The sequence below is a fragment of the Schistocerca piceifrons genome, chromosome X, assembly GCF_021461385.2.
Source record: "Schistocerca piceifrons isolate TAMUIC-IGC-003096 chromosome X, iqSchPice1.1, whole genome shotgun sequence".
NCBI lineage: Eukaryota > Metazoa > Arthropoda > Insecta > Orthoptera > Acrididae > Schistocerca > Schistocerca piceifrons.
The window spans coordinates 345,557,404-345,582,207 of record NC_060149.1 but is presented as its reverse complement, the minus strand read 5'-3'; the positions used below and the strand labels follow the sequence as shown (position 1 = coordinate 345,582,207).

At 41.2% G+C, this 24,804-nt stretch overlaps 1 protein-coding gene across 1 annotated transcript in view; it reads left to right on the top strand.

The window, feature by feature from the left end:
• LOC124721780 (potassium voltage-gated channel subfamily H member 2) overlaps window positions 1-24,804 on the top strand; it is an 887,059-nt gene that overhangs the window by 507,733 nt on the left and 354,522 nt on the right. The window contains exon 5 of the mRNA XM_047246894.1: window positions 13,639-13,793. Coding sequence (XP_047102850.1) covers window positions 13,639-13,793 — 155 coding nt within the window. The remainder of the gene's footprint in view (window positions 1-13,638; window positions 13,794-24,804) is intronic.

The window sequence follows — 24,804 nt, the reverse complement described above, 5'->3', positions numbered from 1 at the left end:
TCACTGGCCATTGCTTAGTGCTATAGCACTCTGTCTTGCTCCTGAGCATCCAGAGTATGTATGCAGGTGAGCTGTCTTGCTTCTTTGGTCATGATGATAGATGTTTCATTAGTCATTCTGAGTCAAATGGAAACAGGAACTGATGTCCATTGTTGTTTTGGTTCACAACTGTGGAGCAGAAAGAATAGTGTAAAGCCTGTAGTGTCGTGCTCCACTGTATTGTATTTAAATATCACAACAGGCAGTATTGTATCCTAATCTCTCTATTCAGCATCAGCGTACATCTACAACACATCTACACCATATCTGCCAATGTCTTTTTAAAGCATTTTGTGAGGCAGTTAGTCTATGGGTGGTAGGTAGTTGTCCTCCTGTTGGTAATGTTGCATGTGAAATTACCTCTGATACTAGCCTCAACTGGAAAACTTTTCAGCAATCAGAGATCATCACATGGGGTGCTCCCTGCTTCAAAATGCTGTTTGCTACAAGGAACCTTGAATTTCTGGAGATTTGGCTCTCAGCACATCTTTAATGACAGCGTAGCAAGTGAGGTAATCAGTGCAGACTATTATCATTCAATTTCTGTTCATAATTTCTGGGTACCCCCAAGAGGTCAATTCCAGTTCAGTGGAATGGTGGTACTGCAGAGGGAATTGGTACTAGATGCCCTGTAGGTAATTGCAGCAATAGCTTCCTTCTCTGGCATTCCTTACAGTGGCTAACACAATGTATAACAGATTGGTAGAGACTTGACTAGTGATACCTGCATCTGATCCTGTCTAGAGTCTTCATGACTGTCAGGTGACCAGATTTTGGAGCAATTTGGAAAAACTTCACAATAGCTGGACATAGATGTACATAGATGAGAAGGATGTAGATGAGCTGGAATGTTCAGCAACCATCGCTGCCCCATCAGATCATGGGTCCTCTTATATATTATTCTGTTTATTAACTGGAATTGTCCTATGGTCAGTTCCTCATTCTTAAAGGGTTTTATGGTTTTCAGCAATGCGGGATCTTCCCTCTGTTCACCAGCAATTTCATTTATCAGCAGCGACTGAGATTTCATCCATGCTACTGCGTTCTGCCACAGGATTCCTTGAAAGACAGTTGGTCCCCTTGTGTTTGCATCTGTTTTTGTATTCCACTGTGATGTCACACTCCAGAAGTCTCAGTGCTCATCTTGCCAGTGGATGCGGTATATCCTTCATGTTAGTCATCCAGCATAGACAATGGTGGTCTGTCAAAGTGATGATTGAGGTTTGCAAAATAAATATCACCAGATCTTCTTGATGACCCAAAAATGAAAGGCACTCTTTATTGAGTTATAGAGTAGTTCCTCTCAGACTTGGAGTGTACCCTGCAAGCAAAAGCCATCTACTATTTAGCACCTACCTGAACTTCTACTAGAATAGTACTTAACCCATAACTGACAGCATCAGTCTGAAGTTCCATCTCAGCATTCTCTTCATACAATGCTATGTCTGGAGAAAATGTTATTGCCTCTTTAAGGACAAGGAAAGATCTTTCTTGCACCACTTTCCAGGAAAAGGTGGTGCTTCCCTGCAGTGGTTCTTGGGAGGGATGTTCCTTGGTACAGAACCTTTATAAAATGCCAGCAGTAGGAGTAGATTTTGAGAAAGCTTCTTATATAACAAATATGTTGAGGAAATAGAAAATCTGTGACTGTTCTTATTTTCTCTGGATTGAGATGAAGTCCACTGTCATTCACTTGGTGTCCCATGATTTTTATTTCTTGAGTGGTGAAGAGGCACTTCTTCAGATTCAAGCAGAGGCCAGCAGTCTATACACACTTTATCATGGTCTTCAGATGGCTTAGATGTTCTTCATATATCTTCAAAAATTGACAGTGTCATCCAAATAGCAAAGAGACATCATCCATTTTAGGTGTCAAAGAAGGTTTTTTGTATTACATTTGAAGATGGCTAGAGCATCATGTAGTCCAAATGTCATAACATTTAACTCATAGAGGCTGTCATTTGTCATGAAGGCAGTCTTGTTTCAGACAGCCTCAGTTTGGTAGTATCCTGTCTGCATGTTTGTAGTTGAGAAATGCTTGGGTCTTTGAAACTGCCTTCACTATCATCAAAGTGCTGAAGTGAATAGACATTTTTTGTGATTCTATTCAGTCACCTGTAGTCGATTCAGAAATGCCAATGTGCCTTCCTTCTTCTTCACATATACCTCAGGAGAGGTCAAGGACTCTCTGAAAGTTCAGTGATAGCACCTTGTACAATCTTCTCCACTTCCTTCTGGACTACCTGTCATTTAGCTGGCAATGCCCTATACAATCACTGGTTAAATGCTGAATATTTCCCAGTGTTCATACAGTATTTTACCAAGTGCTGCTTGGTATGTGTTTTCTCCACTCCAGATTAGAAATCATTTAAAACCTGTCCCAGTATGGCTAACACCTGCATATGTTGTTCCTCGGTCAGGCCATATTCTGTTGGCACTTCGATAAAAGTTGACTGATATTTGGATTTCTTTTCTGAGATGGAGTAGCTTTTTACAATTTACAAAAGCTTCAAGGTCTAACTGAGCATCTAGTTTGATGACTGGAAATCACCTTGTTAATGATGATGGGATAACATCACCTTCAGCTGCAAACAACTGCTCAGAGCAAACTTGATTGCATATGCTTGTCAAAATAGGTTTGCCAAAGTGGCACTCTGATCTTCCACAGTCTATGACTGCTTGTGATGACTGTAAGTAGTCCCATGCAAGAATAATATTATGACTGCGTTCCGATAAAATGACAAATTCAAATGGCTATGTTCTGTCATCGATTGTTATTTTTGCAATACATGTTTCTGTCAGCTGGACATATTAGTCATTTGCAACTTTCACATAATTTGTTGTTTCACAAAACACAGTATTCTTTAGTTTGTGATAATAAGCATTCAACATTACAGAAAAAGAAGCTCCTGGGTTGACTAGAGCAAAGACTGGTTGGCTGTTGATGATGACATCAGTGAGCATTCCTGACATGTTGCTGACTCTCATCTATCATGGATTTTCATCTATGGTGGTCTCACTTCAATAGGTGGTTGCCTCAATTAGTTTTCCTGAGTTTAGGAGCAAGACTAGTGGGTGGAGCCTCTGTACAATGATGGGATGATTGTGCTATGTTGGGAAGCAACCTCATCCAAGGTAAGGCAGTGGTGTTCAACCCAGAGGTCTTCTTCTGTGGGGTGCTATACTTGGTGGAAGAGTTGGTTAAACCTTCTTAGGTCATGTGCTGGCTTGCCATTTGATGGCTGTGGAAAATCAGACTTGGCAGAGTCCCTCCTTCCTGGTGCGTTCAACTGGCACCAGAGGTTGGTGCTAAAGTCTGATATACTGCTTCCCTCACACTCTATATTACTTCCTGATGTACAGGCCTAACTGTCAAAGCTGCTGTCTCTAGTTCATATGGTCCAACATTTCTGGTCATGGTATACTACTGAATCTCTCCTGTTACTATACGGCATATGGTGAACTTCCACAATTGCCATAGGAACCACATCTGGCAGGCAGTCATACCTCTTTTGTCCAACTATTTTCTGTTGCATTTCCTCAGTGTGCTAGAACTGCTTGATGATTTTTCTGTTGTTGTGACATACTTTACCAGAAGAGCTAGATACATGTCTTCTGTGACCACTTCCACGAAGTTTGACTGAGCGAGATGGCGCAGTGGTTAGCATACTGGACTCACATTCAGGAGGATGACGATTCAAACCTTCATGCAGGCGTCCTGATTTATGTTTTCTGTGATTTCCCTAGAATGCAACAGGCAAATGCTGTGATGGTTCCTTTGAAATGGCATGGCCAATTTTGGTTCCCTCTCCTGAATCAACCAACTGACCAACCAACCAACCAACCAACCAACTAGGAAGGTTGAGATTTTGTCAGCTTCTGTCATACTAAAGTTCAAAATCTGTGTTAGGACCAAATCATCCTGTATGATTTACCTAGGGTGTTGTGCTCTGTTTTCCAATTGTCCTTCTGCTAAGTGATCTTGCTATTGATTTTCACCAAAAGTTTTCTTCAGATTGGCTAGAAATTTGTCCCAGCAATTGAGCTTCACTTTTTTATTCTTGAACCACTGCTGGGATATGTCTTCCAGCTAAAGTGCACATTTGCCAAACACATCATGTTATTTTCCCTGTATCATTTAGTGACTCAATTGAATCCTTTCAACCACTTTGTTGGGTCCTCAACAGTGTTGTTGTGCAACAGACTTTCAGCTGTTTTGGAAATCATTGGTCTCCTGAATATACAGATGATGGGAGTGATGTACTGCTTGTATTCTGATTCCTGTCTGTATAGGTGATGACTTTTACATTCATTGATTGGAGCCACAATGATGTAGATGTTGTGAACTACCTGGCATCTCCACTAAACAATGTCACGTCATAACCTGAATCAAGTCCAAGTCTGAAATCAGGGTGATCAATGAAGTAGAAAACTTAGCACTGAAAGCACATTTATTATGAACACTGCTGTGAACCCATAAATGAACTGAACAGAACTGAGCTCATGGACAGAGAGAGCTGCTATGTATACAAATATAAGATATTTTTAGAAACTTCCAGAAATGTTAAATACTAAATGACAATTAATTGCTTGTGGTCAGGTTTTGACAGGTGAACTGCAGCACACTAGTCAGCAACTTTAACTACACCACACAAGATGCAGCACAGCTCATGGCAGTACTCTGTACCTTTGTTTTTGCAACATGAGTACTTAAAAGGGCTTGATAATTTCCCATTTTCCAGACGTATATCAGAATGTTGTGTGTCATTGCCATTTTATCTGAGAGAATGATTAATTTTAAATTACTGTGAAAACAATGAATAGAAGTGAATACAAAAATGAATGTAAATAATAAAACTAATGAATAAATTATAATATTTCATGACATTGTGTAAATGCTATAGATGACATAATATATACAAAGCACAAAGCACAAGCACATATACAAAACACCAGATGTAAACTTGTCATCTTCAGCCAAACAGATCTGTGGTGGATGAACACTGTATCCCTATTGACCACTCTATGATATATAACACCACTCAGTAAATAGCCACAACCACATGGTTTGAGAATGTGTAGTTGTTAAAGTGGTGAGAATATGGTCTTTAGATAACCCAATCAATAATTTAGCCAGTGCTTGAAATCTCTTCATATTTCAAATTTACACTGATAGGTATTTATATTCAGAGTTTGCATCATCTGCTGATCAGAATGAACAACAATCTGAAGTATGATCCCTGTGGATTTTTGTTTTCTGTCTAGTGTTTTTGTGTTCTGAACTATTGTGTGTGCTTTTTTGTGCAAATTTCTTGCTGTATCTTGTTGGTGTCTGAAGAAATAAACAGCTATAAGATCATGCTCAGAAGTCCACCGATATGACTCCTGGACGATGACTATTTGCTTTGTAGCTGTAATACTGGAAGATAAAAATAGTTGTTCCACACTTATTACCAAGTGAGGTGGCCCAGTGGTTAGCGCACTGGACTTGGATTTGGGAGAATGATGGTTCAATCCTGCGTCCGACCAGCCTGATTTAGGTTTTCCGTGATTGCCCTAAATCGTTCCAGGCTAATGCCGGGATGGTTCCTTTGAAAGGGCACGGCTGACTTTCTTCCTTATTCTTCCCTAATCTGATTAGACTGATGACGTCACTGGTTGGTCTCCTCCCCCAAAAACAACCCAACCCAGCCCTCCATGCTTATTCCCAAAATTTGGCGGAAGAGTCTCATGGGTTTTCCAGTAAGTTTATGCATTTCCTCTCATCTGCTTACAGTTCATCCTCCTCTTTCCTCCACATGTATTTCTTTCATGTCTTTCAGCTTACTGCCATGAATATAGTTAAAAAATTTCATGTAATCAAATCTGAACTGTCATTCACCTCCTGAATATAAGCTGTTAAAATACATTATACATAGTGAAATTACACTGAGGAGCCGACACTTTAGGACCACCTGCTTAGATGCATGTTGGTCCACATGTGGACTGCAATACAGCAGTGGTTCTACATTCCATGGATTCAGGAAGTCTATGGGAGACTTCCAAAGGTATTTGAAACCTGATGTCTATGCACTGTACAGGCAATTCTCATAAATTACAAGCTAATTGTTTGTGGACATGGAGCTGGTGTCCAGTAATGTGCTATATATGTTCCTTCAGGGTCAGATTAGGCACATTTGGTGCTCAAGACATCATCATCAGTTCACTGTTGTGCTCCTTAAACTACTGTAGCACCATGTTGGCCTTGTGACACAGTTATATTGCTGGAAGATGCCATCATCTTCGGGGAATGTTCATATTGTCCGCAGCTGTCATGGTGCTTTCAATTACTACCACATGTCCCATGGAAGACCAAGTGAACATCCCCCATAACATAGTGCTACACTCACTGGCTTTCATCTGTGGCATGGTAATGTTTTGAGGAGCCATTCACCTGGATTATGACATATTTTGTCATGACTGTTGACTTGGTGTAACAAGAGAATAATTGATCAGAGTAGGCAACATGTTTGGATTGATCCATGGCCTAGTCTTGATGATCCCATGCTCACTGCAATTGTAATTGACAATGCTGTTGGCTCAACATGAAAACACATTGATGTCATCTGCTGTGAAGCTCCATGTTCAACAAAGTGCAATATACAGTATTCTCTGAAACACTTTTGCCTGCAACTATTTGCATATCTTACATGAGAACTTCATGAAACATTCACTGAATCTCTATATATGAAGTTTTGCTTGGTATAGTTTATATAATTTATGTGTGGAGGCGTTTTCAAAATATTTGGTAGAAGAGAGTGAGTTACTTCTCACTCCATGTTTCTGTTTGGCTCCTTACTGCAGGAAGGTAGCTGACCAGTAATAGTAGCAATAATTCATGTCAACAATTTACACCATATATATGCAGGAAAAATAAAAATTGTATCAAGGCTTCGAATAGTTTCCTTGTTCCACACTTGACAAATTCTGCTAGGATTCCTTCTGTACCTGCACCTCAGCCATTTTTTAAATTTATGCACAGCAATTTCAATGTTTATCTCTGTCTCTCTAATTAATATTTGTGCCTGTGAAATAGTTTTGTAATCAGCCCCATTTTTTGTCATTAATTTCTTGCAGTGGTCTACCCACTGTTTTTGTAGATATTAATTGTATACTGGTGTGATTCTTCGCATGTGACTGAACTCTTTTAATAAATTTCCATACTTCTGAACATTTTCCCCCTCTGAATGTGTATTAATGTTGGTGCCTACTCTATCCCACATTCCTCTCTTTGTGGTTGAAATTGCTTGCCATTCCATACTCGTCAGTTCCATATAACCTAGTTTCCTTTATCTTCGTCAGTTTTACTAGTAACCATTTTTGATAATACACTCCTGGAAATTGAAATAAGAACACCATGAATTCATTGTCCCAGGAAGGGGAAACTTTATTGACACATTCCTGGGGTCAGATACATCACATGATCACACTGACAGAACCACAGGCACATAGACACAGGCAACAGAGCATGCACAATGTCGGCACTAGTACAGTGTATATCCACCTTTCGCAGCAATGCAGGCTGCTATTCTCCCAATGGAGACGATCGTAGAGATGCTGGATGTAGTCCTGTGGAACGGCTTGCCATGCCATTTCCACCTGGCGCCTCAGTTGGACCAGCATTCGTGCTGGACGTGCAGACCGCGTGAGACGACGCTTCATCCAGTCCCAAACATGCTCAATGGGGGACAGATCCAGAGATCTTGCTGGCCAGGGTAGTTGACTTACACCTTCTAGAGCACGTTGGGTGGCACGGGATACATGCGGACGTGCATTGTCCTGTTGGAACAGCAAGATCCCTTGCCGGTCTAGGAATGGTAGAACGATGGGTTCGATGACGGTTTGGATGTACCGTGCACTATTCAGTGTCCCCTTGACGATCACCAGTGGTGTACGGCCAGTGTACGAGATCGCTCCCCACACCATGATGCCGGGTGTTGGCCCTGTGTGCCTCGGTCGTATGCAGTCCTGATTGTGGTGCTCACCTGCACGGCGCCAAACATGCATACGACCATCATTGGCACCAAGGCAGAAGCGACTCTCATCGCTGAAGACAACACATCTCCATTGGTCCCTCCATTCAGGCCTGTCGCGACACCACTGGAGGTGGGCTGCACGATGTTGGGGCGTGAGCGGAAGACGGCCTAACGGTGTGCGGGACCGTAGCCCAGCTTCATGGAGATGGTTGCGAATGGTCCTCGCCGATACCCCAGGAGCAACAGTGTCCCTAATTTGCTGGGAAGTGGCGGTGTGGTCCCCTACGGCACTGCGTAGGATCCTACGGTCTTGGCGCGCATCCGTGCGTCGCTGCGGTCCAGTCGCAGGTCGACGGGCACGTGCGCCTTCCGCCGACCACTGGCGACAACATCGATGTACTGTGGAGACCTCACGCCCCACGTGTTGAGCAATTCGGCGGTACGTCCACCCGGCCTCCCGCATGCCCACTATACGCCCTCGCTCAAAGTCCGTCAACTGCACATACGGTTCATGTCCACGCTGTCGCGGCATGCTACCAGTGTTAAAGACTGCGATGGAGCTCCGTATGCCACGGCAAACTGGCTGACACTGACGGCGGCGGTGCACAAATGCTGCGCAGATAGCGCCATTCGACGGCCAACACCGCGGTTTCTGGTGTGTCCGCTGTGCCGTGCATGTGATCATTGCTTGTACAGCCCTCTCGCAGTGTCCGGAGCAAGTATGGTGGGTCTGACACACCGGTGTCAATGTGTTCTTTTTTCCATTTCCAGGAGTGTATATCAGCAGTGCTTCTGTTTCTTTATTCTATCACAGTTTCTTACTTGGACTTCTACTCTTTTGCCACCATTAGAACACCACTTCATCTACAGATTTATGTGTTTCACCAAGCTTCTGATGGAGTCTCTGTTGATAGAGTAATAGTGTGCTATCATGCACCAGACTGTATATATTCTAAAACTTACTTGTAATTTCTTCAGTTCTTCCTGTGTTTGTATACTTCTCTGCTGCTGATGCTTTTAAGGAAATGCTATTTTAGCTTTAACTAAGCCATGGTCTGAGCCACATATAACATCTCTGTATGCTCTTAAATTATTAAACTGCATACTCATGATCCATTTCATTTTCATGTGCTCAGTAATGGATTTCTGATTTCTCGTGTGTTGCACTGTGTAAACATGTGGATTTCTTTGCAAGTATAGAGAGCATTAAGTATTTTAAGATAAGTACTTTGATGTATTTCTGTTAGCCTTTCTCCATAGTCATTCAAATTTACTTCTCCATGGGGTTCCACTATTTTGCTCTTTGTTTTTCAACCCCTTCTACTGTTAGAATCATAAGGATGGTAAATTCTGTAGTCTTACCTATTTTAGCCACTTCCTTGTTAATCATTCCAAAGAACTTGTCTTTATTAGTATTTAGTTCATCATCATAGATTGCATACAAATTCAAGATTTTCACACGAGTTTGTAATAAATTCATATTAAACCTCAAATATTATACCAATCTCTAACCCTTCCATAGCTCTACTTCATCAATTCTACTACCATATAGATGTTTGGCCAGTAAAATGGTTAAAAGCAACACAACAGCAAAATTATAAATCCTTTATTGAAGGAAGGTTAAAGACAAATATATTTCAAGATTTTCATGGTCTTTCTTTTTGCAATAAACCACAAAAACTCACACCACACAGGTTCACAAACAAAAGGGCATTGATACATACTTTTCACGCAGCAGGAAAACTATGGAATAAGTACTCAAAAGAAAATCACATCAGCTGTTTGTACAATAATCTATGTGATCACATGTCAAGAGTATTGAATAGAAACAATAGTTACACAAACAACAGCACAAGAAAAATATTAGCTCAGTTTATCTAATGAATAAAAAATAACTTGGCAGAAAATGTGAGAACACTGATAGTACATATATGCAATGAAATAACCAGAATAGCCAAGATAAAAATGAATACAACATCCAAAAGTGGTACAAAAAATAAATCAAAGCGCCTTTGATTGAAGCATATGGCTATCTATCTCAAATGGCCTCTTGACTACAATTGTTGCATTGAGTAACTGTACAAAATCAACTCCAAAGGAAAAACCCTCATCCCAACAATGTGAATTTCTTCAGGATTTATGAGCTCTGCTGATGGCACATGTTGCACACAATCTTGTGATGCTCCCCACACACAGGTGCATCTCACATTAAACAGTTGCTTTTTGTCATTCCTCTCAGCTTATGATTGCAGTCTCTGCAAATGCAAAGTTTTTTAGGTTGAGAGGGCTGGGTTGGGATGTGGGTCTATGACCTCCATTGGGAATTGCTGGAGGAGGGGTGGAGTTCCTCTTCGTTTTGTTTCGGGCACTATTCAGAGATGGCTGTAACCTCAACATGTTTTCTATTCTTTGCTTCATGTACTGATGTTGTCCTACAGTATCTTTTCTTTCAGTGAGTCATTTGTGCATCAAAGCATCTGCAAGGGAGAATATGAAATTCAGCCAAGGCAGGAAATTCCAGGCCATTTCTGTTTCAGACAGTAGCTTGCATTTTGGTGGCACCAAGATCTATTGGAAGGAAGCTGTTGAAGCACTCTTCTTTCTTGAACCATTCTTGTTTCTTGTGTTCTGCACATTTTTCAGGCCAGTATTTGTGGGACAAATAGTTGACTGTTTTGTCTTCTTCTCGTTCTTCCCAACAGAGGCTTCCTTCTCAATTTGGGTCACCATGGCCTTTAGTGTTTCTTCATCCCAATCTGATGCAGAGCAGATAGTGTCATTGCAAATGATATCTTCTCCTTTGATGTTATCTTCATCAGAATCACCAGATGATAACATGTCAAGATCTGATTCCATTGCATCCATAACTCTCAGGTTTCAGTAATTCATCAGGACATAAAAAGAAAATGACAGTTATGGAACAGGTAGTCCAACCCACTTGAAACCAAAACATTCTTTTTGACAAATATCCAATCAGATAACTACTGCAAATTGTTTGCTCATTACTAAACATTTGTTAAATCGAAGAGACAATTTTGTTCTTGAATACTACACATTAGTCATTTTGATGAATCAACATTTATGTGCATACATATACTGTTGTCAATTCTGCACTTTAACTCCAGGAGGAAATATGTTTACCTGATGGAAGAGTGGCATAGGTCGATTCCACTGCTGGTATCACAGAGCCAGCTACAGACCTGCCAGGCACTGCTGCAAGGACAGCATGCCCCTCCTGTCCACAACAAGAAGGGGGATTTGAAGGGAAATGTGTTCGTCAAATCAACTAACGGTTAATTTGTACGATATTTCCATTTACAGCTTTTAAGTGTGCTACTTTATGTTTGCTTTGTACTGATTATGAGAGATACACCACTTTTTGCTCTTTGGTCTTTTGCCATCCTTGTAAAAAATTGTTAAACATTTCTAAGCCTGCTCCTCTTTTCTTTCTTCCAGCCAACTCAACAATGTCCATCATGAGGCTGCCTAATTTGTATGTAATTTCTAACACCTTCTCCTTCATTTGTTGCATATTCCACTTCTGATGTTTGTGCTCCTTTCCTGAACCTGTTTTTGCTTACCAAGTGGTCCATCTAAACTTCCAAGGGCTTTTTGTTAACACTGAAACTTTTACAAGGCACAGGGTGCTGTCCTGACACATCAACCCCCCACCTGGACTACCACATGATTTTGGTTAAAGTTGTCTTTCTCATGTTGTTTTTCTAGAATTTGGAGACCAAACTTCCTATTTTCCTTGTTCTTTCACTGCTCAGAAAGTTTCCTGAGCATTGTTGACTATTTCTTGTAGATAATTCCTTGACTTTATCCACTATTGGGACAAATGGTCCTCATTCACCTTAAAAATCACTGAATACCTTCACCTTTAACCCTGGTACCACCAGCCAGGCCAGCTGGACCAATGTTTCTTTGAGAGCTGTTACTCCTCTACCACTCATCTTTATTCTGGCTTTTGACAGGCATAGCCTGGTTTCCCAATGTAATAAAATTAAGCTGGAATGACCAATGTTACTGTGTAGAATACTGTATAAAAATCACTGTGTCTAGTGATCGCTGATGGCTGTTACCATTTTCCTTACCAGTTTCATAGAAAGTATTGAACAGATAACAGTGAATGAACTAGCACACTTCAATTTTAGATCTTACAGTTTTCAGAAAAATGTGAGATATTTACTGTAAGTTTGTTCATTTTTATATTACTGGTTACTTATAGGAAAATTGAGACATGTCAAAGTTACAGGTAGCTGATTTGTTACAATATTTTTAATAAATCATTGATTGTGCTACATCTTGAAATTTTCAGAAATATTACGTATTTGCATATCTTACATGAGAACTTCATGAAACATTCACTGAATCTCTGTGTATGAAGTTATGCTTGGTATAATTTATGTGTGGAGGAGTTTTCAAAATATTTGGTAGAAGAGAGTGAGTTGCTTCTCACTCCATGTTTCTGTTTGGCTCCTTACTGCAGGAAGGCAGTTGACCAGTAACAGTAGCAATGATTCATGTCAACAATTTATACCATATATATGCAGGAAAAATAAAAATCGTATAAAGCTAAGGAGGTGGTGCAGGCACCATTTTAATATTAACATTTGTACATATTTCTCTTTGTGTGGGTAAAAATACACTCCATGTAATCTAATTTGAAGTTCAGTGTGCTTTCATTGTGGATCTGTACATGAATATGAGAGCTAAAAACATTTTACTTTGCTCACTACATTTCATAATTGTTACACTAAAACTAATATCACAGTCATTATGTTGGTGCATGATTGAATTCTAAAAAAGGAATTTGTATTAAATTAAACTTTCTGTGTATGTAATCTTCTGACAGCTCAACAATGAATATCTCTTTAAAAATAATTAAATGATGTGGTAAAATATTTTAAGTAGACTTGTTTTAAATTGTAATAAAGTTTTGTCCACTACCTCCTCTTCTGATACAGTATTCAGTGTGTTCTCACAGTATAATATACCCTTTTAAAATAAAATTGGAAGTAATTTTGCAATGTGTTCTCATAAACTATGATTTCAGTACTATAGTTTTTAACAATGTTATTAATAGTAGTGTCATGACTTCAGCCTTCAGATAACTGATAGTAACTGAACTATAATCAGAAATAACCCCTATATGAAATGCAGAAGAGCTCATTTAAATTTCTAACATGTAATTCAACTGAAGGAACTATTGAAATGGGAAAATCTAAATTATCAGTCACCATTTAGCTAGTGCAGCAGAGTAGTCAGTATAAAAAAGAGAAGTTTTATATGCTAGACTAGATTTTTGAATTCTACATTCAGGAAAAGGACATATGAATGTAAATTCACCATAATGGCAGCCTCATCTCCAAATTCTCTATATAGTATTTTAAGTAGAAAAGTCAGCTACATTACTTATATTCATCAATGACACTTTCCTCTGTTAACTGAATGATACTGTTTCCTTTCTTCTCTCTGTAACTATTCCATTATGGATTACTTTTTATCAAGAAGAAGATGTTCTTTTAATAATATTTATTTTCATTGCAGAGTTTTAATGAGAAATTTTTGTTGTATACAGACAACAACATTGATTGGTCTCCTGAAGACAGCAAGACTCTTGCGGTTGGTGAGAGTTGCTCGGAAGATTGATCGTTACTCAGAATATGGTGCTGCCGTCCTTCTGCTGCTTATGGCTACTTTTGCTCTTATTGCTCACTGGCTTGCATGTATATGGTCAGTATCAGGATCATTAAAGAAGCTTAAAATAATGAAATTTCATGTATTGGATTATTTACAGCATGTCATGCAAATGGAGATAATGCACTAAGATCTTGCTATATAAATAAGTTACAAATAATGTTTTCTCACATCAAATGGGAATATTTAATCTGCTATCATGTAACATAACAAGGATTTAAGGTCAAAGTCTGATAGCTTTGCCAAAGGAACTGTGTTGGCACTAATAGTTACTAATATAGCAAGTGTTAACCTATTTTTTAAAATTGTATCCCAATACCTTAAATTTCATAGCTACTTCAGTCTAACATCGTGCACTATTGACTAATTTTGAACAAAATATTACATATTCATATGTGATTGTTGAAAGAATGACAGGCACACCCAACTGACCAGCAAAAAAAAAAAAAAAAAAAAAAAAAAACATTTTTAGTAGAAATGTTATAAAGAGGTGACAGTATCGCTTTGTCAGTGTGGAAGGCATGATGGCTGTATGCAATCTCTGATAGAAATACTGATTAATTTTTATGACCCTGTTGCCATCAATAACTGCTGTTAAATTGAATATCACAAGTGATTAATTTGAGGTTCCTTTAATTATAGTACACGTAAAACACCCAGTAATCAAATTCTGTTATCCCCTACATATCACATAAACAACATAGAAAATATATTTAAAATGCATAGAGAAATAGTGAGTTAGAGAGAGAGAGAGAGAGAGAGAGAGAGAGAGAGAGAGAGAGAGAGAGAGAGAGAGATATACTCTCTTGTTACCACAACAAATGTCGTAGTTCAATGTGCAACATTACTGGGATGTCAGAGGCAGAGTCATCTGTTGAGAAAGGAGTCATGTCATCTGCCAACTTTGCTGCAGTCACTGCATGGCTTTTTATGTTGGTTTGACAACCAACCAGCTGTCCATCTGAATGAATGGCCATGCCAAACTGTATCCAAGAACAAGCCTTCACTCCCATTACGCTCCAGCCTTCACTCTGCACTAACCCAGTGTCCCCACACCCTCCACCCAACAGTTTACCCTTCTACTGTCCTGTCACCCCGTCTCAATCCACACTCGGCATCACCTTCGTCATATGCTGCAGCTCGCTGTCCCTGGTACCCGTGTATCACTTGCCTAGCCCACTCACCTGTCACCATTCCCTATTGCATTCCTAGCCAGCAAACCTGCTGTCTGTCTCCAAGCTGCTAGCTACCCATCTCCAACCCCCCTTCATGCCTCACACCTCTCTCTCCCTCTCCCCACTTCTCTTGACACAACCGCCAACCCACCCTAGTCCACCTGCTGAAATGCAATCCCAAATTGCATGTGTGTTGTGTGTGCTTTCTATGAGTCAGTGCTGCTGCTATTCAATGAGTGGTTTTTATTACTCCTAAATTAATTACTGGGATTTAATTATATCTGCTACAGTCCTTCAGTGTGACACTCAAAGGCGAGACACATGATACTGTACTCTCTCAACAGTGTGAAATGTTGGGTGTCCAACACATGGATACTCCAACTGCAAGAAAATGCAAACTGTAAGATTTTAACATTTGAAGGGTGTGCTATGGATACTACAGTTCAGAGAAAACTGATGCTTATTGAAATAGAGTCAGTGGGAAATGATATGTTAACAAAAGGGGGTACTGTTAAACAACATAAGTTATAACAGGTTAGAGTAAGCAAATCATTCACAAATTCATTGTAGTATAATAACAGTCAGTCAGGAATTACAACATGCAGAACCACATCCTCACTATAAGATACAGAAGATGAAACCACACCTGTGTTCCTCTGCTCAGTGTTTTTCACTGAGCACAGAGTTTAGCATGGCTGCAGAAACTCTACCAGTAGAAACTCCAAGCACAGCAAAATGTCCCTTGTACTGATGATTTGCAATACTTGCAGATGACAGAGAACTTTTAAATCATAAGTTACATGATGTGATGTATCCAGTTCACCAATAGATTAGGCTACTGTTCAGACAGGTGCTGAATCTATTCTCATTTGGGAAATGGTTCCATGGTAGGAAATTGGGACTTTGATGTGCATGATGTTGTCTCTCACTTGTCAAAAATAAAATTAAGCCTACTGTCCAGTTATATGTAACCATTTGTTTTCCTTCAGTTCCGTGAACACAGGGCACCACACTGTGACTCACAAGTTCTGTCAGAGAGGTTTGGGGAACATTCAATGGACATGAAGGTGTTTAAGAGCACTCACCCCTCACCCCCTCCCCCAAGTCACCTGACCTGTATTATATTAGACACATCTTGAATGTCGAGTATCACAATGGCTCTTCACAATGTTTGATGACTTATGGAGTTTGTGTCATAATGCATTGTGAACATGTGTAGTACATGCTACTTGGAAGTGTCTCTAATTTAGTTACTCAAAAATATACTAGACAGATTATTCACTGTGCTTACAATCAAGTTGCTTAAGCTTTAACCAAGTATCAGCAGTGTAGTTATTATCCAAAATTATATAAAATAATCAGGATATTGTGCAATGTCACCTATAAGTACCAGTTCATTAAACTAACATATCATGTTTTGTGAGTGAATATGTGATACTTGGATTTTATCCCACTATTATATGTGAGTACTGTCTTTGTTTAAAATGGAATGGTATTACTTGGAGATTCAATATAATTTTTTATTGATTGATTTCTTCTATGAAACAAAAATTCTGTAAAATTAGTGAAACTTCAGTAAAAAAAAAAGAGTCCCTGGGTTGCAACCAAATATCTTTTTGTAGAACAACATTACCTCAAATCCATTTGATGTTTTATGTTATATAATAAATATCAGAAATACTTGATAGTCAGATCCAATTTTTTGCATGTAGGATGGGACTTTTAAAAATAAAAAAGTCAAGAATATTTCAGGATCTAGTTTAAGAAAGCTATCTCAGATGATGTGGATATTATTCATTCTGTAATTTTGAATGACTGAACAATATTTTCTGAAAGACAGCATAAAATCTGCATCTGCATAATACTTAAGCAGTGTAAAATAAGAATACCCTTCTTTAAATCATTCAAGGCAAATTATGGAATAGATGGGTTGAGTTGCTAAAGTAATGACAAGATAAATCCTCTATAATCATATTCAAAAGTAAGCTGCTGATTTGTCTATAGGGTTCACTCTGTTGGCAGTACTTTAAACCCCCAGAGAAATAATAGTTTTTAACATTAAAGGTATTATGGAGAGATAAGCTGTATTAGTTAATATTGCTATGAAAAGTGTAGCTGGTATTTTTACACAGTTGATTTCATCAATAAAAAGTGAGTGTGAAAATGTCATCCAGTTAACTGTTTGCATTTGCCTTCCTTTATGAGCATGGATTTTTAATACAAATACTAGAGGATTGCTGCTGCTGTTATAGCACAGTAACGTTTTACATTTTTCTGTAAACTGCAATTTCAGCAAGCACTCATATTTTGGTTCTCCTGAACTGTACAACAGTGCACAGATGATAATTGTGAATTAGGTTTATTGCCACATCTCCTTCAATATATTGTCTTGCTTGTATTAAATTTTTATAATAAGTCTATCATATTGAGACATAACATAAAATACTTGAAATCGCCTGTCATAAAGCATCCAAATAGTACCATGATACACCAGCAAAATTTCTTTTTACTGCTAAATCCCCTTACTTGAGGATACATGTCTGTAGGAGGCTTCCCACCTGTTGCAGCACATTTTTAATAATACTGCTCTTTGTATGTGTAATAACATCAGTCAAGTTTATATCACTGAAGTAATGGATCATTTGATGTAGGAAAACACAAGATCTTTCGATACAACAACTAAAACAAGAGTTTTAATCTTAGCTCATTACTTTTAGAATTGGTGAACTGACAAAATGAATTTATATTTTGTATTTTTGTAAATGGTTTACTGGCTGGCACCATCATATGGAATTTCAACAATAAATTACCAATTTCAGCTGTTATTTACTGCTTTTGTAACAGGAAGTAATAGTTCCACCACAAGAATGCTGAGAAAATAACACTGAATATGTAGTTTCCACTTTCCAAACATTGACTTTCTAGTTTTCACTTTCCAGTATAAAAAGCTATGCCAGTCAAAATGTTGTGTAATACACTAAAAAACATATAAATAATGGAAAGAATGAAGGTAACAACGTATCTTATAACTGAGGTACTGAATGGTTAGTAGGCACATAAATTTTGGACAATGTCTTTGTTATTAAAAAACACACACACACACCACACACACACACACACACACACACACACACACGGATGCATGCATACTACATCATCCAGATCAATTACAGGTGCACTGCAGCTTGCAGCTTGACTGGGGTGAGGGCTTGTGTCATACGGAGCAGGTGAGTGTGGGGAGGTGGTGGGGAGGGGGATGGGTTGGAATGAAGTGTGGCTGATGGCTAGCAGGGAGGTGCAGTTAGCAGATGTGTTTGGTATGTGGCACTAGTGAACTCAACATTGTACATACAGGGGAAATTGCATGTTGTACACAATGCATTGGAGAGGAGCTTGTTCTACTCGAGCCCACAGTTTTCGGAAGCCCATTCTTTTAGGTGGGCAGTTGGTTTCTGAGCATACTCACATAAACCACTGTGCAAAAGCTACAGCAAAGGTGGTATATGGTATGACTGGTTTCAGAGGCTGCCCTGCTTCTGATGTAGTAGGATATGCCTATGGTGGGACTGGAGTAGGCTATGCTGGTTAGATGCATAGGACAAGTCTTGCATGTGGGTCTTCCAGATGGATATGACCCATAAGACAAATGGTCAGGTGTAGGTGTGGCATACAGACACTCCAGAATATTTTGCGGATTGGGTGGATAGTGGAATTCGGCTTTTCAAGAAGTAGGAAGGGTAGTGAGGAAAATATTCCACATTTCCTAAAATCACAATAGATAGTAAGGGTGATACTCCTTTGCAGAACTGAGGTACTGTTGACGGTTAGTGGCTTCATACAGACAGAGGTTACTGTGGATCCAATGGAGAGATGGAGGTCAGTGTCTAGGAAAGCAGCAAACTGGACTGGATGGAGCAGGTAGGAGAGAAATCGTTGAAGTTGTGGAGGAAGGAGGATAGAGTATCTTGCCACTGGTTCCAGATCATGAAGATATCTTTAATAAACCTGAACCAAGTAAGGGTTTAGTATCTTGGGTCGCTAGGAATGTTTCACTTAGGTGCCCCATAGACTGGCATAGGAGGGCATCATGTTGTTACCCATTGTGATGCCTTGCATTTATTTATATAGTGTTCAATCAGAAGATAGGTGGTTGTTGTTATGGAAATAGTACTTGCATGACAGGTGCATAGGGAATGTGGTAATAGGTTTGGAACTGGTAGGACATTACTTCAGCCATTGTTGAACAGTGACAAGGATAGTGACATCATCAGTGATGTTTAGGTTTATGGATAGTAATAGGTGTTGGGGAGGGATGGGTTGTTGGGCTTAGGAGGGAGATGATTTTGAGGCAGAATCTTTGGGTTGGGCCTACAGATTTGAGTAGGGATGAGAGGCTATGCTGGACTTCTGGGATGGGATCACTACAACAGGGCCTGTAGATGGAAGAGTCCTACAGTTGACTGATAATATTCAGTCATGCAACCCTTGCAGTTCATCACAACAGTGGTGGAATCTCTGTCCACTAGGTAGATGATTAAAGCTAGGTTTCTCTCAAGTTTGTGGATGTTTGTTCTTTCTACAGTCAAGAGGTTTGTGTTTTCAGGCAGGGACATTCTAAAAAAAGATGAGTCCAGGTTGGAGGCAAAGAGTTCTTCAAAAGTTACCAGGAGATGGTTATGTTGAAGTGGGGAGGGTTAGTGTGTACATCTTTGGTGTAGCTTTTGCATGATCTTTTATGTAGGCATGACCAGCAACAAATGGTTCATTCAAATGAATAGTCACTGCCAAATTGTGCCCAATACAGTCCACCTGGCCTCAATGCCTGTTAGCTCCTGTCCCACCCCACTTCACTATCTATACTAACATCTGTCTCTCTACGTATAGTCTACTTTTCCATCTGTTATGTCTGACCCTCCCAATCCAATCATCAGTGTCACTGTGTGCCACACAAGACTTCCCCCTCACTTCACCAGAGCTAAATCACACTGGAGCCATATCCCTATTCTGTCCATTTGTTGCCTCTTCTCCCCACCGCCCAGCCATCAGCCATACTTCCCTCCTTCCCCCTCCCAACCTTTTCTCACCACTGTTGTGCCAATAGAAGTATATTTGGTTAAAATATACCAAGAATTTTTCATCTTTGGTGAATTGTCAGTTATACATCAGTCTCATAATCTGCACAATCTGAACCATATAAGTCAGGTACAGGTGACACGGCAAACATTTGCAGTAAAGCTTCACAGCAGTGAGATAAGAACAGATGCTAATAACAGTATCCTAACAACAACAACAACAATAATAATAATAATAATAATAATAATAATAATAATATTAATAATAATAATACAGTTTTGTAATAGAAAAATCTAATATTAAGTTAAACCTTGATCAAATTGATGCGGTTTGGTGGTTCAGTGGTAAAGCACCAGACTGCAGATTCAGAGGTTTTCAGTTTTATCATTGATAAGTCTGATTGATTTGTCTGTACTTTTCACTTTTTTCTTTTCCGGAAATGTTTGTTCACGTGAAAAGTTCTGTGTTGCAATGTGGTTCAGAACCCACGTTAAACTATAGGCTCCTCTGCACAAGACTGGGTAAGTCAATTCAAAGTTTGGAGGAATACAATCGGCTGCAACCACTAATAGGACCATACCTTTGTTTTATTTTGCTCAAACTATCAGTTCATTTTTGTGAATGCTTCTGTTGAATAGTACCATTTCTCCCACTGAATATCCTGTAGTCTTGTTTTTAGAGGATCTGACTTTATATGAAGTATGTTATTAGCAATTAATTTATTATATCTTTCATCACTATATACTGTGGAAGCTGTGCATGAAATCTTATTAATCATGTTAATCAAATAAGCATTTATATTCCCTATAGAATTTTTATTATTCAAGTTAATGTTTTTAAGAGAGCAGATTACATTTATTTTTCATAGAAAATGATTCAGTTAGGCATTTTAGAAATGATGTAGTTGTACTTCCTTTCTATATATCAATATATAAACTGTGAACATGCTGAAATTCAACACATTCATAGGAAATCCATTTCTCCGTATTTCTCAATATTTTATTGATACTGAGGGAGAAGCTCGGGTTCGTTACACCAAACAACACCCATTTAGCAGAGTTCATTTATTCACCTAAACACATGCAAGGCTCACAAAGAAATGAACATGGCGGAACAACCCAAAGACAATGCTCAGAGTACAAAGACGAAGCTCAGAGACAAAAGATGAACGCATATCAATGCTGGTGTCGACCTCGTCAGTGCCACATAGCCCCCCCCCCCCCCCCCCGCCCTCCTGCAGTACAGAATACTCTTGAGAGGTCGGGGGGTGGGAGGGTGACTAAGGCATTGGCAGGAGTGGTGTGCGGGAGCCGGACCATAGTCAGCGCGACAGCGTTGCCGGGGGGCTGTGTGGGTAGATGTCGTGAAGGAAGGTCCGGCCACCAAACCTGGAAGTCATTGAAGCGAGCCGGGCATTGTACTGGGCATGCTGGTCGTGCGGCGACTGGTAGGCTGGCGGTTTGCGGGTGGAACGGAGCAACGATGCTGATGTTTCTGATGGGTGTGGCGAACACACAAAGCATGTCCAGGTCGAAGTCAGGTGGGAGGGGAACACATTTCACCAGGTGGCAAGGAATGGAGGAGGTTGTGTCATGAGTACTGGATGAAGAGAAACACACGACGAACAGTGTACAATCGTGCAGTATTATTGAGATGTCATGGATTATTGCCAGGGGACAGGCACAAACACCTCAAATGAGGGCATGTTCAAGATGGGGGGGGGGGGGGGTGTCATGATAAACCTTGACAGGGCGAGGCAGGTGACAGTGGAGAGGTCGAGGGGACCGGTGAAGGGCCCCGCAGTGAGGGCGTGACCATAGGTAAGCTCAACGTGGGGAGCATGTGGTCACTCGATGGAGTGTGTGAGACCGGAGTAGAGGGCGACGTTGGAGGAGAGCTTGTCGATTGGAGCTGGAAGTCACTCAATTGAGTGTGTAAGACCGACGTGAAGGCAGTGGTTGGAGCGTCATGAGCCACGACAGTGAGTGGCATGGTCGTGGCCTGAAAACGGTGGGGGGGGGGGGGGGTAGAAGAAGGCTCAACATGAGCAGGCTTAAGTCTGTTGAGAGAGACTGTAACAGCTGAATCTTTCATCTGGATGTCATAGGTGTTGGCTGAGCGCCGGAGAACTCGGTACGGGCTGGTATATGGCGGTTGGATGGGAGCACGGACAGTGTCATCTCAGAGCATGACGTACTCGCAATTGTCCAGAGATTTCGGGACGTGAACCTTAGGGTAGGAATGGCTGGCTGGCAGAGGGATATGGATGTTGATGAAGTGGCGTCTGACGAGGTCCACAAAGGAAGGTAAGTCAGACTGAGGGAGAGAAGCGGAAGGGCTCACAAGTTTGCCAGGGAGAACAATGTTCTGGCCGTATACGAACTGGGTTATTGTGCCTTTGAGGTCTTCCTTCTAGATCGCACGAATGCTGAGTAGCACAAGGGGAAGGGGCTCCGTCCATAGAGAGTCTTGGCATCAAAGAGCCACCTTGAAAGTGCGGTGCCAACGCTCGACCAGCCCGTCACTTTGCAGGTGACATGTTGTGGTACAGATATGCCGGATGCCGCAAATGTTACAAATCCCGTTGAACAGGGCTGACTCAAACTGTGTGCCCTGGTCAGTCGTGATGATAGCTGGACCGAAACGTGATACCCATGACTCGACGAAAGCTTGAGCAACAGTTTCTGCCATAATATTGGGGAGGGGGACAGCCTCGACCCAGCGAGTTGTTTGGTCGATAGACGAGAGAACATAACGAAGGCCGTTAGAGGGGGAGAGAGGGCCAACAATGTCAATATGAATATGCTCGAAACGCCCAGGAAGGATCGAAAAGGCGCCGAGGGGGCAGGGGGGTGAAGTGTGCTTGTGTACTTTGCAGCATTGGCATGCGACACAGGAGCATGCCCATTGCTGGCAGTCCTTGTTGACATTTCTCCACACAAAGTGCTCCGCTACGAGGCGGGCAGACACATGAGCACTGGGGTGGGCTAAATTATGCTGCGCATTGAAGACAGCTCGACAGAGCGTGGTTGGGATGAGGGGGCGTAACGTGCCTGTACTGTCATCGCACCAGTTCTCACCAGAAATGCCATGGAAGGTGGTGCAGACAAAGTGTAGTGAAGGAGTAGAGTCTGAAATCAGGATTTGTGTTTGCTCATCGGCGGGTTGGAGGCTAGGCAGTTCAGAGAGGTCTAACAGCAAATGGACGGCGTTGACTCGTGAAAGGAAATCAGCAACTATATTGTCAGCACCCTTTATGTCTCTGACATTGGTGGTGAACTGGGGTACGAAGTCCATGTATCTGAAGCGGCGAGGAGGCAGGTCAGCTGGCGGGTTTGTAATGGCCACAGCCAGGGGTTTGTGGTCCGTTAAAACATAGAAAGTGCATCCCTGAATGTCGGTCTTAAAATGTGTAATCGCCTCGTAGATTGCGAGCAACTCCCTGTCAAACGCGGAATATTTCAGTTGTGCATTGGTGAGCTTGTGCGAGAAGAACTGCAGAGGCGAAGTTTGGCTGTCGATTGTCTGGCTAAGGACAGCGCCAAAGGCAGTTTGCTCACGTCTGTGGTGATGAAAAGCTGCGCATTGGGATGAGGATGCGCTATGGTGCAGGCCGTGGCAAGAAGATTTTTGAGGGCAGTGAAAGAGTCAGTCATAGTAGAGGTCCATGGAATGGGCCGAGATCCAGAAGTGTTGGTGCCTGCCAAGGCGTCTGTTAATGGAGCCTGAATCTCCGCAGCCTGAGGTAGATGTCGGCGATAATAATTAACCATCCCCAAAAAGTGCCAGAGCTCTTTGAATGACGGAGGTCTGGGTAGGTTTAGTATTGTTTGTACTTTCTCAGGGGGCGGTGAAATGCCTACGGCAGAGACCAGAAAACCAAGAAAAGTGACAGCAGGTTGATGTAGCTGCAATTTGTCCTGGTTGGTCTCGATGCCTGCTGCCGCGAGAGTGTTCGTAATAGTTTGCACATGTCGAATGTTGTCCTCGATGGAGGAGCTGAACACAAGAATGTCATCAAGATATGCAAAGCAGAATTTTAGGTCGAATAGCACTTCGTTGATGAAGCATCGCCAAGTCTGGGTTGCATTTTGCAGACCAAAGGGCATGAATTGAAACTGAAATAACCTGATTGGGGTGGTGATTGCTGTCTTCTCGATGTCTTCAGGTGCCATGGGGATCTGGTGGTAGGCCCGTTTGCAATCAATAACAGAGAATGTGGTCGCACCTGTGAGAGAACTGGTAAAGTCAGCAATGTTGGATATGGGGTAGGTGTCCATAATTGTTGGTGCATTTAGTCGACAGTAGTCTACCCACATGCACCAGGACCCATCTTTCTTGGGTGTCATATGTAGGGGCGTAGACCAGCTACTGGCAGAGGGTTCAATGACGCTGGAGCTTAGTAGTTCAGAAATCTGATTTTTAAGGTTGGAGAAGCACTCGGGACAAAGTCGATGTGGTTTAGTGGAGATCGGGGGACCTGGCGTGAGGCAAAGCTTGTGAACCATGCCGTTGGTGAATACGGAAATGTTGCTGGCGGCATGGGAGGCGGTTTGTTTACAACATATGGTGGGCAGGGCAGGTGAGGCGTGGTCGTGGTGTTAGGAGCCACTAGGCAGATCCAACGGGAGCTGAGGTGGCAAAGTGTCCCAGGAGTCAACGCGACAAGATGGCCGCCGGCCTGAAGCAGTGGCACCGTGGTCGGGTGAGCTCGGTAGAGCTCGTGAGCCGTTAGTGAGTCCATTGTCCGAGGGTGCGGCCTGTGGCAGCACAGTCGCTGGCGAAACACTTGGTGCGAG